The sequence below is a fragment of the Carlito syrichta genome, unplaced genomic scaffold (genome assembly GCF_000164805.1).
Source record: "Carlito syrichta isolate Samal-C Ts95f unplaced genomic scaffold, Tarsius_syrichta-2.0.1 Scaffold315593, whole genome shotgun sequence".
Taxonomy (NCBI): Eukaryota; Metazoa; Chordata; class Mammalia; order Primates; family Tarsiidae; genus Carlito; species Carlito syrichta.
In genome coordinates this window covers 751,587-770,149 of record NW_007259689.1, presented here as the reverse complement: position 1 = coordinate 770,149, position 18,563 = coordinate 751,587, and the positions used below count along the sequence as shown (strand labels likewise).

Genomic DNA, 18,563 nt, shown 5'->3' with positions numbered 1-18,563 from the left:
GGATCAGAGAAGCAGCCTGAAACAGTGTTTCAGGTAGCAGACTGGGGGACCAGACATCTAGGTCTAAATCTTATCCTGCCACTATGAGTGGGATGTCAGACAAGGTACAGAATTTCTCGGTGTCTCTATGTCCTCATCTGTAAAATGACTATTCTAGCAACCAATCTGCTGTGAGGATAATGGGAGTTGGTGACAAGCACAAGCTTGTGATGTTCAAGGCAAACACAATGGCTTGTGCGCTGATTTCTCCTCTCACCTCTCACATCCAGCCTGCCAGCAAATCCGACTGGCTCTACCATTAAACGATACCCAGAATCCGACGACTTTTCGCCACTGCTGCCACCAGCCCTAACATACTACTTCCCTGGTTTATCGGAACAGCCTCCTAAGTGGTTTGCAACACAACAGAGACCTGCTGTGTCAGGTCGAGACACTTCCCTCTCAGGCCCCTCCAATAGCTTTTTATCTGACCATGAATAAAAGCCACAGGTTCTACAGAAACACAACAGAAAAGGTGGCGCTTGGCTCCCCTTGCCTGTTTTCTCTACAGCACACTTAAATTCACCTTTATATTTCATTACTTAGTTTATTTATGGTCTGTCCCCTCCTGCTAGAAAAGTGAGCTACAGGAGAGCATGGATTTTTGTTCTGTTTCATTCTGTACTGAGTCTACAGCATCTAGAACAGTTCCTGACAGAAGAATTTCCATAGTGGCTGAGTTGATTGAATGAATTTATATAAAGTACTTAGAGAACTAAAGTAAGTATTCAATATCCATTAAGCATTATGGGTGTCATTATCCTTCTCAGACCTTGGTTGCCTTTTTAAAGAGCTCCCCTATTCAGTCAGAATTCCTTTATTTTATTGTTTATTTTTTTAGAGACAGGGTCTCACTCTGTCACTCAGGCTGAAGTGCAGTGGAATGATCACAGCTCACTGTAGCCTTGAACTTCTGGGCTCAAGAGATCCTCCCGCCTCAGCAACCTAAGTAGCTGGGGCTATTGGTGCACTCCACCATGCTCGGCTAATTAAAAAAAAAATTCTTGTAGAGACTGGGTCTCACTATGTTGTTCAAGCTGGTCTTGAACTCTTGGCCTCAAACCATCTTCCCACCTTGGACTCCCAAAGTGCTGGAATTATAAGTATGAACCACCACACCCAGCCTCAATGCCCCTTTAGAACCACATATTACCACCTTCTTCAGAATACTTCCTAAACTAGCACAGAGCAGAACAGGGCTGCTATTTTCAGTTTATTCCACCTCTAGGTTGTACCAAGCTTTTTTCTTCAGCTTTTAAGCAACCAAAACATTCTTGTGTACATAATTAGTCAATTATTTAGTTTTGGAAGGAATTGCTGCCAAATCAACACAGCAAAAAAACTGTGTTCCTGGGGGTATGGTCTTTGGATTAGATACTTATTATCCTGTTAGCGGTGGTGACAGAAAGTTTCCTACACATTTGGAGTCCTGCAGGGTAGCCTCAAGTTCTAGGGGCTGCCCTGGGCAGTGTTTCATTATGTGGATTACAGAAAACATGTCAAGTCAGCAGTTGCTAATATTTATACTTATGCTGGTGTTACTTACAATAACATATTACTATAGGTCATATATAACAATATCCATATTGGATAATAGATTGCAATCAAGTATTGCTATGGAAGTTAACAGATGAATAAACTTTATTTTAAGGTGACTGTCCCGTTTTACATATATACATCCAACTATAAACACTGGCACATAAATGAATTTTTCACATTTATGTATGTTTGTATGTAGATATATGTATGTATTTGGCTACATTCTTGACTGAGATACAGAATTTTAAGATTAGAGAAATGTCAACTAAATAGTAGTTATTTCTTTCTGAAATTAACTGGATTGTAACATAGCATAAATAGTGACTCTATACCTATAATAAAAATGTTAAAAATTGAGGTTAGCTATATTTTGGGGGCCCTATTACTCTACTGCTCATGAAACAGTAGGTAGAGATGATCTATCCTTGAGAATTTGAGTGATTTTATCATACCTTTATTGTGGAGTTGTTATAAGGCTCAATTACAGAACCCCACACACACACACACACACACCTCACACCCACCAAAATGCTTTGCAAGCATGTACTTCATGAATTTAAAGTATTTTCCTCTTTGAATACAAAAAACAGACCTATGATGTTGGACTAGCTAGTAAAGCCTATAGTTGACTTAGTCCATTCTTCTTATTTCCAAAGGCGCACCAGCTATTTAAACACTATTTTCAAAGTAGCAGTAGTAATAAAACAACAAGAGAAAGAACCCTGTTAGCACTTCCCACTGTACACAGAGTGCACGGAAACATGATGGAGCCGTGACATTCATTTCACTTTGAATTAAACACAGCATCACCGCAAGTCTCCAGAGACCATATTAAGTTTTGTATTTGGGCAATGCTGGGAATTCTACAGGCAAGGGTAGAATTATACTTGGTTGGCGAAAAGCCAGTCAAACTTCACACTTGTTCTAGACGTAGGTGGTCAAAAACTCAGCTCTTGTCATCAAACCTCTGGGCCACAGTTGCTTAAATGGTCTGGGTCTCAAAATCTTTTGTGTTATTCATTTTGAAAATAAAACAAACATTCAGAAATGAGATAAAACAAGGCAAAGACTTATGTCTAATGAGAAAGATATTAGGTTAGAATTGACCTCAGGCTCAAGCAGGCCTAATCTGACAGAGCACATCAAGTAAAAACAAATAACAGAATTAGATTTTCCCAATGTCATCATCAGCTGTATGTGATATAAATACAGAGGGTGCCAGAAAATGGATACACATTTTAAGAAAGGAAAAAACTGTACTAAAATTGCAGTTCTCAATATATACTGATAACAAAAGATGAATACAGGTCATATATGACTTCTGCATTTACAAGAGGTGCTCAAAGTAGTTACCATCAGTTTCCAGATGCTTCTGCTGACAGTGAACTAAAAGTAATACATAGATTATATCTCTTAAAGTGTATATACATTTTTTTCAGCACCCCTGGCATATTTGATGTTATTTCTTCAGGAAAAGGGGACTTAGAAGCCCAGCTAAGAAGGAGATATGCTAACAGCTTCCTCTCTGTCCTCCTTGAAATACATGCTGTCAATTTTTTAGGGTTCACAGTATATGTTTCAAAAGAAGCCTTCACTTTTGGTTCACGCTCCTTAATAGGTCTGGTTTTCTGGAATAATATATGATGCCTCTCTCTAATAAATTTAACCACGAACTTTTTTTAATGTGTCTCATTCTGCTAATTTATAAAAAGCAGGATGCTGTCAGATAAAATTTCATGAAAATGATCTGGAAACCAGACTGTCAAGCGTGAAAGGTACTCTCAGGCAGTACTTAGAGGCAACAAGTACATGGAAACCACTGGAAAGCGTTCCTGAGACTGCGGTGAAACAATGTACTGTGATGGAGCTCACATTACCTTGATTTGCAAGTTACTGTGAGGTCACAGGAAATCCCAAAATGTTTTCCACATTTTCTTTTATACATTTTATGTCAAATTTCCTGCAATTGAAATCATAAACCCTCCTACTGCTGGAATCTCTTCTGAAGGGAAGGAGATCTTTTGACACTCACTCATGAACACCTAATAACTCAATTCCTACCAGGGCAACAAGAAACTGAAAGACAGAATTGAAAATGAACTATGATAAGGCTGAAATGTCAGATGTCCTAATTCTTTCAAAATGAAAACCAAACTGATGTCATTAAGACAACTGAAAAAGTGCATTTAATCTAGTGACAGCAGACATCTCTTTAGAATAAGAGATAACAGAAGAAATGACAGGCCGTCCCAAAGACAGAAACTCACCATTCCCCGAATCGCTTATCCAAAATGTATGTGTGGATTTATGGTCACATTTAAAAATGGCATCCTCTATATGGATATTCTTAACAAGAGTCAAGCTCCCAACAACCATATTTTATTGTCTCAGCTATGTTTATGAAAGGATAAGTCAGATTTAAGTAAAATGTTCAAGTTTAAAACATTCTCTGAAGATTTATCACTCACAACGATGGAATTTCAAAATAGCTTTTAAATGGCCGAATACTATTTTAATATAAATCAACAAAATGGAAGGTCATGCTAAATGATGAAAGTTCATTAATGAATACCAATTTGTGAGGTTTGGTTGGATAGTGAATTATGAGCACACATTACCTCTCCCGACATATCAGGGGCCATTGGAACAGCAGGCCACAGAGATGAGTAGATTCCAAAAAACACCACCCAGAGTGCGATGCTGCCCCATATCGCTATGTGGCTGAACTGTGAAGCAAGGAAATCCGAGTCAAACAATGTTTAGGTAGACCGAGTGCACAAACATTTTCACAATTTCCCTTATTAATTTTTTATAACATCCACAAAAATACTATCTGTAGGAATTTCTACATAAATGTGTATGTGTGTTTCATTGGACCTCTCATTAATTATTAATCTTTTCTACAACAGTTATGATGCTTGTGGTGCTGGAATTTAGAGCTAATTGTTCCTTCTCTCTGAAGGCTAAAGCAATTCAATCTTGGATGCTAATCTGCCATGTTGACTTCTGACTAACCCAGTTCTGCTAAGACCTCCAGGATAACCCAGGTATCTATCGTTCCTTGTGTAACAGCAGGTACTATAAATCCTATCCTTAGGTCAAACAACCTTGATGTCATCATACCTCAGATGCTCTACATATCCCTTCTGAATCATCCTCTCCCTATAGTACAGAAGTCCTGGATCTAGGGGTTCATCGTGTGGGCAGTCTGCCGTCTTCTCTTACCACCACCCAAGACCCAGACGTGGCTTGTGATTAAATGTTTCTTTTTGAGAAACTGGGTATGCCAGCCTCCTTCCTCAGCCTCTCAGAACCCTCAGACTTCAGGGGTGGGTGTGCACAGACCTGCCCACCACATAACAATCTCCTTTGGTGGTTTTCTCCTTAGTCTTATCTTTTTTTAATCCCCCACCATCTTTAAGCGTCCCTTACTTTTGCTCTGCATGCTCTTGCTGAATGTTGTTAGACACTTGTGAGAATATTATCTGTATGCCAATGAATGTCAAATTCAAATTTCTTGTGCCAGTCTTTCCTTTGAACACTACACTTTAATTCCTCTTTGTTTACTGGGTCTCTACCTAGATGTGGATAGACTGCACAACTAATGCATTTAAAATGAAATTTATTTTATCCAGACTGGGTATTTACAAAATGTCTGAGGACAAATCTTTCATTAATACTACTAGTCTTCAGAATAATTTTCCAATGGGTTTCCTGCAAAATGCTAATCTTGTGACACTGCTAAGAAAAGATTTGTAGTCAAATAAGTTTGACAGTCTCCTCACTTCCTGGGATACTCACAATATACCATAAGATATTAAAGGCTCTGAGAAATCTTGTGCTAATAAAGTTATTTGTTTAACTTGGTGTTTCCTAACTAAAACTCCCAGCTCTTCAACCTACCATTTGATACCCCACAATGAACAACCTGCAGTCTAGAATAAAGAGATATGAAGTTAGAATGAAAAACAACCCCCAAATTAGAGACGACACATAAACGAATGTGACATTTCTTGTTTGTGATTAGAGATATTCTTACCCATGTCCAGTATGATGTCTCCAATCCAGCTTTTAAACACACAGTTATCACCACAAACTAAAACGGAAGGGGAAAATATTATTTGCTATTGTCAATCTGATAGCGCATCAAATGACTAAAAGTGAGATTTATGCAGAACAGACATCTTTGAATGAAACCATGGGACCTGTTGACGGTTTGCTGTGGTGCATTAGCTAGGTGGTCATCAGTAGGACTGGGACAAGTGAGACCGGCCACTGCAGCATCAAACTGCTGCTCTTTCCCACCTCCCCTCACCTGTACAGCCTGACCATCCACCCATGAGCTTCTCAGGACATGTTTTCTTGCTTGCCACTCATGAACAGTGACAGAGAGCTCATGTCTGTGTTAATTTGGGCTTTCAACATTGCTTTACCTTTATTTCAAGTCACCTTGCATACTCAAAGCCCAACTTTCTGAATTTTGAAGATAAATTATAAAAATAATTAGATATAGTTAGTCCCCTACAATCCAACAAGTTCTATTATGAAAGTACGTTCATAAGTCCAATTTATCCCCAAGTTCAACAGAGTTAGCCTAGGTACCCAACTAACACAATGGAGTACCAGCTCAATCACGGCTACTTTGATGTTTGCTTCTGGACACTTTAGGCTTGAAATAAAGATACTGTACTACTGCACTCTATATAATCCTGTAAAGCAAAGTACACAAAAGCACAACCACTTGTAGAGGACACACGCATGTGACAATATACACCAGACATGTAAGGTAGCTTATGTGATGGGACACACAAATATGCATGTTTACATCTTTGAGTGTTTGCAACTTGAAGGTTTGTATGTAGGGGACTTACTGTATGCACCCATGGTGGTGCCTATGCTAGTAATTCTGAAACAAGGGAGCTGGGGTTGGATCAATTGCTCTGTCAGCATAATGGTAAAATGCCCTTGCCCTGGGGTCAGACTATCTGTGCCCTAGACTCTATCACTTATTTGCCGTTGTGGTTAAGAACAAGGTAGACTGCTGCACATCTCTGCGTCTGAGCTGGAAACTGAGCTGGTAAAGCTACATACCTCACAGAGTTTGGTTTTTTGGGGAATAAAACACGAAATATAAAACCACTCAGAACAGTGCTTAGCATAGAATATTGTCTATCTTGGCCTATTTATAACTAATAATGACATTTTAAATATTGTTAGTAGTCAAGGGATCCCTGAGCAGTTTTGGTAGCCAGGGTGATGGAAGCATGCGGTTTGCCTAGCAATGATGACCAATACATGCCTGAAGTGCCCAGTCCTGTTTTTAGGCACATTAAGGGGTTGTACACAGTATGTGCTTAGACACTTTCTAGTTAAAGTACAACAGTGGAGCATTCACAGCAGAATAACGAACGGCAACTTAGGTTTAACATTTTCAGAAATAAAGCTCTCATTAAAAAGTAAGTATTAATTAAATTACATCAAAAAATTCTAAAATAAGAGTTACTGTTGACAAAATTTTTTTTTAAAAAGCACCCTCCTGAGACCTGGGTACTTTAAAGTGTCCTAGGAGACATTCATGACGGATACTCTGATTTATTTTACCTTAAGTATTTACTTATTTCTGTTTTCACATTCATGTTGTGTGAGAACAAGCCACTGGCCCCTCAAATGTATTTTTGATTTTCTTTTGCTACTTCAATGGGTTGATGGCAACCAAAGGGAGACCCCTGGAATCCCTGAAGCCTCAATGTCTCTGTTATGGAATGGTCTTTGATTCCTATCCTTCAGCTATTTGAACCCTTGATATTTCAACTTGATATAGTACAGTTCTGTTATCAGCAGAGTTGGCTACTCAACTGCTACTTAGTATCTAGAACAGCAGGTTTTCTCCATACAGAGGCCGAGGAGTGAGGCCCAGGGGTAGAAGCAGGAGACTTCAGAGTTGAAGGTTGGAGCACACTTTTTATCAGATACCAGTTGTGCAACCTCATACACTCACATTCAAGTAGTTTTGACTTTTAAGGGAAAATGGCTTAAAAACATTTTCCAGCTCTTTAGCGGCAGCAAGGAGAGCTTGGACTCACCAGTGCACCATGTACAGTGCTCAGTGCAGTGACTTACACACAGGGGGTGGGTGAAATGCTCCCACAGCCCAGGAATTTCTCTCTCGCATTAATTATTAACACGAGTCTCCAGAATAATTATGGGTTGCCACCAGGAACCGCTTGGTAATATTGGCCATAAATTTAGGAGAGCAAGTAAATATTAACAGTAGTGCTCAAGTAAGATGTAGGAGAAAGAGAAAAGGAAGAACAAAAGGGAATAAGAGCAAAAAGGAAATAATGACCGAAGTCCTTTAAAGTCATGAGCCTGAATGGTATTTTAAAATCCTAATATAATCTCCTAACAGCCAAAAATCTTATTTCATTTTTAAAGGAAATATACACAACCCTTATATCCAGAAATGTACAAATCCAAATTTAAAAATACAATAAGCACAGGTGAAAGACTTGGCTATTATATGCAGATGAGGCACATATCTCCTACTCACTGTGTAGACAAAGTTTCCCAGCAGCAGGTAATCTGAGGTCTTCCCATTCCCAAACACAGTACCTGTATGGAGAGAAGATAGGCACACTGTTAGAAAGGAAAGCGAAATGTTTTCAGAGTCCTTTTAAAGTTAAACCAATTCAGAAGGAATCGAAGAACATAAAAGGAAGCCAGAAATGAGGTTAACTAAAACAAAAACAAAAACAAAAACAAAAACAAAAAAAGAAGGCTAACAAAGCTGCTAGAAAGATAGGCCTCAAATTAAAAACAAGTTTCCAAGAACCAACACTGAGGAAGGAATTTGATGTTAAGCAATTCTCAGGGTTTACCAGATTAAAAATAAAAACAGAAAATCAAATGTTGTTCAAGCAAAGTAGGAGAAGGCATGCTGGACCTTAATAAAAACTTTGTGAACACCATGGAGGGTCACAGGGAACCCTCGTGCTACCTCTCAATAAAGTTGTTGGCAGTGGGCCAGAAAAGATTCATGATGACAACTCTCTGACGGCCCGGAGCACCCATATGATTCTAGGCACCTGGCTCGTGGAGGACCTGCCTGAATTTAGGGGTATATTTCAAAGTGTTTTGTTATTCTAGCAATGTCTAACAAACGTGGCTTTGGATGAAGGAAGGGGTGACTGATGAACAAAAATGACCATGACGGACAATAATGAATGAAAGTAAAAAAAAAAAAAAGCCAGTTGAATAATTAAATCAATAACATTGAAAACAATAAAATTCATAGGCATGTAATCCAATATTTTATCTGTGGGCCTATTCAACAACATTTCCTCAACGTGTGAGGGTGAAATGGGTTAGAAGCAAGCAAGGGAGTGCTGGGGGGCTGTGGAGACACTCAGCAGGCTTAGTTCTGGTACCAGTTGTGCCATCTTGAGCTATTTACAATCAATTCACATGGGATTTAATTTCTTCACTCCAAAGAAGTACTGAAGCTACTTATCCTGGAGGGGTTTTGAGGCTCAAATGAGGTTGCATCTCTAAAGTACCAAGCCCAATGTCTGGTGCAAGGCACGTTTAGAATTTGAATAACTCAGGAAAATAGCTCATTTGTATACTTTCTGGTCTCTAGACCCTTTAACCAAGAAAAATCATTGAGGATCTCCCCAAGGCTTTTGTTTATGTGGTTTATATCTGTCAATATTTATCAAATTAGCATGAAACAGAAAAATTTAAAAAATATATTGGTTTATCTAAAAATAAAAACCCAATTCATGGTAATATGAACCACAGATTTTTGAAAAATTAACTATTTTCCAAAACAAGAAAAAGGGTGAGAAAACTGGCATTGTTTTACATTTTTACAGTCCCTTTAATGTCTGGCTTAATTGAAGGCAGCTGGATTCTCATATGTCGTTTTGGTTGAAATATATGAGGGGAATCCAGTCTCACAGAGACATGGAGTTAGAAAGGAAGAGGACCTTAACCATCTCTCCTCATCACTGTGGATACTCTTTGATACAACATCAAAACCAAACAACAGTTTCTTAAAGAGGTCGAGGCAGTTTTTCTTTTTTTCTTTATTTTAATAACTTCAGGGGATACAAATAGTTTTTGGTTACACGGTTGCCTCATAGAGTGACAAAGAAGTCTGGGTGTTAAGTGTACCACCACTCGCACCTGTGTAATTGTACCTGATAGGTGATATTTTGGGACCCTCCACCCATTCCTCCACTCCTCTTTCTGAGTCTGCAGTGTTCATTATACCATTCTCTGTGCCTTTGCAGATCCTTAGTTTAGTTCCTACTTGTAAGTGAGAACATGCGGTGTTTGGGTTTCAGTTCCTGTTCACTTAGAATGATGTTCTCCAATTCCATCCAAGTTGCTGCAAAACACATTATTTTGTTCTTTTTGACAACTGAATAGCATTCCATGGTATATACAGACCATATTTTCATTATCTACTGATTAGCTGATGGGCATTTAAGTTGATTCCACATCTTTGCAATTGTGAATTGTGCTGTGAGGAACATGAGTACAGGTGTCTTTTTTATATAACGACCTCTGTGCCTTTGGGTAGATACCAAGTAGTGGGATTGCTGGATCAAATAGTAGATCTACTTTTAGTTCTTTGAGAAATCTCCATCCTGATTTTCAAAGCGGTCTAAATTTATTTTTAAAAATTATTTTTAGTTTTTAGATTCAGGGGGTACACATGTATGTTCGTTACAAGGACATATTGTGTAGTGGTGGGGACATACTGTGGACATATTGTGTAGTGGTAGGGATTGGGTCTCAGGTGGCCCAGTCCCCAGATAGTGAACATTGTGCCCCATAGGTAGTTTTTGAACCCAGACCCTCCTTCCCTTCCCTCCTTATTGGTGTCCCCAGTGTCTTTTATTTCCATCTTTGTGACCGTTTAACTCCCACATATGAGTGAGAACATGCGTTGCTTGGTTTTCTGTTTCTGAGTCCATCCATGTTGTTGCAAAGGACATGATTTCATTCGTTTTTCATGGCTGGGTAGTACTCCACAGTGTATATATACCACATTTTCCTTACCCACTGATTGGTTGATGGGCATTTGAGTTGATTCCACATTTTTGCAATTGTGAATTACGCTGCAATGAAAGTGCCGGTGCAGGTGTATTTTTTCACATAATGACCTCTGTTCCTTAGGGTACATACCCAGTAATGGGATTGCTGGATCAAATGGTAGATCTGCCTTCAGTTCTCTGAGTAATCTCCATACTGCATTCCACAGAGCTGGTACTAATTTACACTCCCACCAACAGTGTTTAAGCATTCCCTTTTTTCCGCATCTGCACCCATATCTATTGTTTTTTGGTTTTCTATTAATGGCCATTCTGACTGGTATAAGGTTGTATCTCCCATTCAAGCACTAACCAAACGCAACCCTGCTTAGTTTCTGAGGTCAGACGAGATCCGGCACGTTCAGGGTGGTATGGCCACAGACACGTGTAAGGTGCTATCTCATTGTGGTTTTAATTTGCATTTCCCTGATTATGAGTAGTGTTGAGTATTTTTTCATATGTTTTTGGCCATTTGTATATTGTCTTTTGAAAGATGTCTGTTCATGTCATTTGCCACCTTTTTAATGGGATTATTTGCTTTTTTCTTGCCGATTTGTTTGAGTTCTTTGTAGATTCTGGATATTAGTCCTTTGTCATATGTATAGTTTGCGAATATCTTCTCCCAACCTGTAGGTTGCCTATTTGCTCTGTTGATTATTTCTTTTCTGTGTAGAAACTTTTTAGTTTAATTAAGTCCCACTTATTTTTGTTTTAGTTGCATTTGCTTTTGGGGTTTTAGCCATAACTTCTTTGCCTAGGCTGATGTCCATAAGAGTTTTTCCTAGGTTTTCTTCCAAGTTTTTTATGGTTTCAGGTCAGACATTTAAGTCTTTGATCTATCTTGAGTTAGTATTTGTACATGGGGAGAGATAGGGATCATGTTTATTTTTCTGCAAGTAGCTATCCAATCTTCCCAGCACCATTTTTGAATATCCTTTCCCCAGCGTATGTTTTTGTCTGCTTCATCAAAGATCAGCTGGTTTTAGGTATTTGGGTTTATTTCTGGATTTTCTATATTTTCCATCTGTCCATGTATCTACTCTTGTACCAGTACCATGCTGTTGTGGTTGCTACAGGCTTGTAATATAATTTGAAGTCAGGTAATGTGATGTCTACAGCTTTGTTCTTTTTGTCAGATTGCTTTGGCTATTCCGGCTTTTTGGCTCCATATAAACCTTAGGATTACTTTTTCCAATTCAGTGAAAAATGGAATTGGTAGTTTGATAGGGACTGCACTGAATCTGTAGATTACTTTGGGTAATAAGGTCATTTTAATAATGTTGATTTTTCCAACCCATAATCATGGGACGTTTCTCCATTTGTTTGTGTCCTCTGCAATTTCCTTCATCAGAGTTTTGTAGTTCTCCTTGTATAGATCTTTCACCTCCTTGGTTAAATATATTCCTATGTATTTCAGTTTTCTGGCTGCTATTGTAAATGGAACTGAGTTCTTGATTTGATTCTCAGTTTGGTCACCACTGGTGTCTAGCAGTGCTACTGATTAGTGTGTGCTGATTTTGTATCCTGAAACTTTCCCAAATTCATTTATTAAGTCAGGAGTCATTTGGAAGAGTCCTTAGGGTTCTCTAGGCATAAGATCATATTGCTGGCATATAGAAATAGTTTGATTTCTTCTTTTCCAATTCAGAAACCTTTATTATTATTATTATTATTATTATTTTCTTGCCTGATTGCTTTGGCTAGGACTTCCAAGGTCATACTTCTTAAAGGTTAGTTGCCAGTGTGGAATCTGAATCTATCAATAATGAATTTTTATACTTTATTACATTAAAATACATTGGTCTATACTGCACTTTGAATGGACATTTTACCCATGCATGATTCTGCTACCTCATGAAAGTAGCTGGGTCAGTTCACAATTCAAATAATCCTCAAGGTACTACTCCTTGAGACAATCACTGCACTTTGGTAGGCAGCAGAAGTGCTTTATATATACTTCCCATTTTGTCACACAGAATATTAAAGTGTGTACCTGTTTTTTGAGTTGGGGTCTTACTCTGTGTGCCCAGGCTAGAGTGCTGGAGTACAGAGCCATGATCCCGGCTCACTGTAGCCTCAACCTCCTGGGCACAGGTGATCCTTCTGCCTCAGCCTCCGGAGTAGCAGGGACTACAGATGTGCATCACCACGTCTAGCTACTTTTTTTTATGTTTTGTAGAGATGAGGTCTTGTTATGTTGCCCAGGTTGGTCATGAACTCCTGAGCTCAAGTGATCCTCTCACCTCAGCCTCCCAAAGTGCTGGGATTATAGGTATGAGCCACGGTGCCCAGCAAGCATTAGATTTACAGTGTCTTCAAGTACATTCTTAAGTGCAGCTGGGTGCATGGCAGGAAAGAATGTGATCGCCAGCATGGTGGTACCCCTGTTGGTGCTAAAGCATCAGCAGTTTTACATATCATCGCTTTTGCATTAGCAGCAAGAGACAAAAAATGGCTTGATAATGCTATAAACATTTTTAAACTATGCAATTTTGGCTTTATAGATGCCAAAAATGTCTTGGGTATTCCCTTCGAGAACTGTTGAGACAAGGGAATAAATGAATATGTAACCATATATTATATAGCATGCTTCCATTTCTTCACTACCCCATCCTTTCAAAGACAAAACAAAAACAAAAACAACTCCAAAATGTCCTCATTTAAAAACAAAAAACGAGGCAAAACAGCAACTACCAACCCTCAGTATCAGAACTGTAAACCACAGTTTATGCTGGATGTCACTCATCCCTTGAGAAAAGAAGAAAGCAAGTATTGTCTAGCCTTTGCCAGACAGAGTCTCCGCAGGCAGCAACCCATGAACGTCTTAGGCGCAGAAACGTGATGAGAGATGGAGGATCTTCTCTCTAGAAGATGGAGTTACTTGGAAGTTCCTTTCCAAGCCTGCCATTGCTAAGGTGTTTTGGATTGCTTTTTGCTTTGAGCAACTTTTGTTGTGAAATTTCTTTTCAGAATATTGAAATAGCAGTTTAATAAATGGGCAGGCTGTACCTTTTGGATCTATATGGATTTTGCATTTTGAAGATAAATTTTACCTGGAGAGCTTGTCTGAGGTCAGGGAATCCTAAATTGTACCCTGGACTTCAATATTCCACTGCTCTAAAAAAGTGGAAACAATACAAATGTCCATCAACTGATGAATGGATACAAATTGTGGTTTATCTATATCATGAAATATTACTCAGCCATAAAAAGAAATGAAGTATTGATTCCTGCTGCAACAGGGATAAATCAACGTCACATGTCATATATTTCCATTCCTATGAAATGTCCAAATAGGAAAATCCACAGAGACAGAAAAATTAGTGACAGGCTGAAGGGAGGGTGTGGAGAAACAGGACACGACTGCCAATGGGTATGAGGTTTCTTTCTGGAGTGATAAGACTGTTCTGGCATTAGATGGTGGTGGCATTTGCACTATCCTGTTAACATACTAAAAACCCTTGAATCGTACACTTTAAAAGGGCTGATTTTATGGTGTGTGAATTACATATTTAGAAATAAGCAAACGAACAAACGGACTAACTTATTTTGGTTCTTCTGGTCTCTTGGGTCAATATTCTATACTTTAATTAGATTTTCTTATCATGTTCATTCCCACAGGCTAGAAACACAGAAGTATTTACTGAGCAATTAATAAAGGAAGGAGATTAAAATCATGGCTAGGACACAACATCTCTGGCTTTCTTGTGATGTTCACCTCATTCATGCCACACATTCTTGGTAATAATTCACCCACAATTTACTAAGTGCCTACAACAAGTCAGGCACTGTTCTAAGTACTGCAGACACAACTAAATCTACTAATTCCCTACCCTGCTGTGGCTTTGACTGGAACAGAGGAGAAAGACAATGCAAAGGAAACAAACATATCACAACTTGGTAGGTAAAGATGACAAACAATGGCAGGATGACAAGGTGATGGAATGGTAGGAGTGGTGGGGACAGGGGCGGTGGCGCTTTTGGCTAGGATGATCTGAGAAGGCCTCCCTGACCTGAGGCTGGGAGGGAGAGAGCCAACTCGGATGTGTGGTGAAGAGGGAGGAACAGTATTTTTATTTAGACTTTTACATTATACAAGAAGTATAATGACTTTTTTTTTTGGCATTTGTTCTAAATGTGATAAGTGTGGGTTTCTGAGGATGCAGGCACCTGGCCTGATTTATGTTTCACAAGGATCACTCCAGTCGAGTGATCCTCGAGACAAGCTTGAAGGTGGGCAAGAGCAGGCAACATTCTTTTCTGTTGACAATCATTAACTCACAGATGGTAGGCCCCGCGTATACTTAGTAAGAACTGACAGCTCCTTGGATGGAATTCGTGTTGTGTTTTGAACATTCTGGCATTAGACAGTGGTTTTTTAATGGTGGTAGTTTTGAAGTGGACACACCAAGTGGTTGGTGTCTGCCTCAGGACACAGCAGCACCAGCTTAAGAATCAGAGCGACCTCTTTTGTAAAGTGGCTATTTAATCACTTTTACGTGTATAGGAAATACATCGTGATCCTATCTCCTCGAACTGACAGAGTCAGATCACTCCCTCAACATGAGCAGAGTAAAAGCTTACACTCCAGGATGAACATAAAAACCTATTAAAAACCTCATCCCAAACATTGGTTCAAGTACACTGAAAAATCCTGGCATGTCTGATGAGGTTCAGTATAAAGAGCTTGATACAAGCCTCTTCGGTGTCATAAATAAGCTACATAAAATATTAGCACTTATTGGCCTCAAGCTATAGATCAACAGAAGGGGGAAAAGCCTTAACATTTAACTCTCTGCGACTTTGGAAAACATGAGAAGTAAAGAAGAAAGGCTTTGCATATATTAAATCACTTTGCTCCCAAAGGAATAATAAACATCTTTAAAGTGTGTACAACTTTTGGATGCACGCATTGCAGGTTAAGGGAAATGCCACAAAACGAAATGCCGCTATAATTTTTAACAGATATTGACTGTGAGTTATTTTTCTAAAAAAAGTAAAAAGTCATCTCTTAGCATTCATATCCTTTCTACTCACCATACTGAAGGGCTTTGAGTGGAAACCAAAACAGGATGACCGAGTGGAAGAGGCCATTCAAACAATGAACCCAGAAAACCTGAGGGAAAATGAAAATCCATGAGAACCTTTTGTGATAAACTCGCTCTGTGAACCCTGACCTTCCTTTTTATCTACCAGTTAGATTCACAAAACGTGTTTCTGTCAGGCCACCACTGAGAATTAATAGAACTGACAGACACTTTCTGCCTCTTAGACTTTCATGGGTCATTTATTTATTTTTATGTTTCTCAAAATGTTTTTTCAGCTTCCCCCGAATTTTTTTCCTACTTTTTAAAAACCAAATCTCTGAAGCTTAAATTTCTGCCTGAAAAAGAAAATAAAATTTAAAATAAACGCTGATTCTGAAATTCCTTAAGCAGGGCTATTTTCATCATTCCAGAAGAATCGACTTTTAAAAAGATTATAATTCAGGAAAATCCCTTTCTCTCCCCCATGTACAAGTGTAACTTCTCAATGCTAAAGATATAATGTGCTCCCTTATACTCTATACTATATAGAGCATAAAGGTATTCACATGTTATAGCAAGTATAACATTCAGCTTGCATAATCGCTAAAATAAAGCACTGTGACTGAATTTATTAAAGGCTTTCACAATTTTTAAACACCTATCAATACCAAGTTAATTTAATTATAACATCATTTGGTAGTTACTGCATTGTATTTTAAGAACAAGAGAGCGAGTATCACTAGTACTTTCTTTGTAACATAGTTGTGAAAGATTAAGTTATAGAAAAATCCTTTAGAATTCTTATGGCCCTCCAAACAGTTGTGGTTTTGTCATTTAGAAGTGCTTCTTGCAAACAAAACTTACGCTAAATAAAATTGGCATGTATTAATAGTTTTAAGCTGTTCAAACAACAGAAATTAAGTTGCCTGCCTCCCAAAATTTTCCACCATGCTCTCAATTTCTTTTGTTAATTCACCCAGCCACACTGGGTTGTATGATCCAATTTACGCTCCAATACATTACACATTTGGACTTGTGTTACTCATTAACCTTTGTGTCTCGTCCTCACTATGTCATTACCACAAGTTTTTATTTGACAGAAAGTACAGGTGGGTGCAAGAAAAATTAGTTCTACTTTTCCATTTTCCTGACTGATACTTATTGTCACATGCTAATCCTTTAACCCCTGTCACGACCTTGGAACCTCCGACCCTTTTTACCATAACAAACGTAAGCATCATCATTCCAGGAAACAATGCTTCTACACTTGGGACCCACGGCAACCGCTGTGTATACAACTATGCATTTTGTAACCATTTGTCCCTGAGTTTTTAGACACTTCTATGGGACTTAATCAAAGACTTTTCACTTAAATCATTAGCAAAATCCATAAACCCAATAAAAATTGGTGGCAACCTATATAGATAAGCTATAAATATTAAAATAGATATGGAAATTGTATAAAGTATTTGGGTTGATCTCATAATTTTTAGGAACGCCTGGACTTTACAGATAATGGAATATTTTTTCAACAACAAAAGACAAGGATTTATGCTCCCACATTAAAACTATACATAGCGGCTACACTCCTTTCCTTGCCACAAAACAGTGTCCAGGTTGCCTTGTACAGAGGGCACGAAAAGAGGTGGCTTTGCAGGAATGACTTCGGGTAATTCTGGGAGGATTGCCTTCTGTTTTTAAGCAACAGTGACATGGCCAAGTTTGCAGATGGAAACTAACTTCTGAGATAGTGCCATGAAGCCTGATCTACGGCAGACGGGGATCTGTGGCCGAGGTGGGTACAACTGCCTATGTCGGTGAGAATTATTGTTCATATACCAGTAGGCCTGGAACTTTCCTAGTTCTCAGATAAATTTTTCTGGGAAACAGGGACCCACAGTCCATTGTATCTGCCCCAGCTGTGGCTTTCCATCATACAAAAATGCTCACCATACGTAACTAAAAACATGACAACATGCAATGTGGTAGCAATGAATATAAACTAGGCATTGTAAATAAATTTAAAAAAAATCAAAAATAAAACATTTACAAAGAAAAGCATAGACATTGCATATTATAATTAGTCCTCATTTTAAAAGAGATCAGTAAAAATACTTTTCAGAATCAGTGGTATAAGCTAGAGAATCCTTCAGTGTGTTTGTATTTTTAGTTAACCAAATTCAGTTATTTTAAACAATTTCATCAAGCGGTATGCATGTGCACAGTTTAACACATAGGCACGGTGTGTTCATGAAGATTCAGTTTCGGAAGAAGACATGTCTTGACCACAAACTTAGTGCTATCATTTTATGGTGTAAGGTTAGAGATGCCAAAACACCTGCCTCACTTTATTCTCTAGGTCTACTGAGAATAAATGTTGTTGGAAAGCTCTACAAATTCATAAATATTAAAACTATTCTAAATTAACTGGTTCTAAATTCAAGACACAAATTAAGATTATGTCTAATTATCAGTAACATGCTACTAACCATACACTATAATACATGGAAACAGTTCTGGAAGGTGTATTGTATTTATTGCTCTTATAACACTATTAAAAAATATATATGTTAGCGTTTCAACATGACATCTACCTTGATTTTTATACTATTACATTTTTTCCTCCTCATTCACACTAATCAAAATTTGAATTATTAGCAAATACCAATGGAAATACTTTAGAATGTACTCTTGTAGGAAAGTAAACTATGCAGAAAATGAGATTTTATTGTTGTGGTGGTTGCTAGGATAAATAACACTACAGATCACAAGAGACCACAGTAGCCTATGGCTTGTTATGTAGAATAAAAACCCAGAATATGATTTTCGATAGACTATTGAATGTTTTACCTCACTT

At 38.3% G+C, this 18,563-nt stretch overlaps 1 protein-coding gene across 1 annotated transcript in view; it reads right to left on the bottom strand.

Annotated features, from left to right (window-relative positions):
• The window catches only part of ATP8A1 (ATPase phospholipid transporting 8A1), a 221,199-nt gene that overhangs the window by 33,521 nt on the left and 169,115 nt on the right, over positions 1–18,563 (bottom strand). Inside the window, exons 31-34 of the mRNA XM_021706448.1 lie at positions 15,717–15,795; positions 8,129–8,190; positions 5,618–5,674; positions 4,197–4,304 (exon numbers count right to left, since the gene is read on the bottom strand). Of these exons, the coding sequence (XP_021562123.1) occupies positions 4,197–4,304; positions 5,618–5,674; positions 8,129–8,190; positions 15,717–15,795 (306 nt within the window). The remainder of the gene's footprint in view (positions 1–4,196; positions 4,305–5,617; positions 5,675–8,128; positions 8,191–15,716; positions 15,796–18,563) is intronic.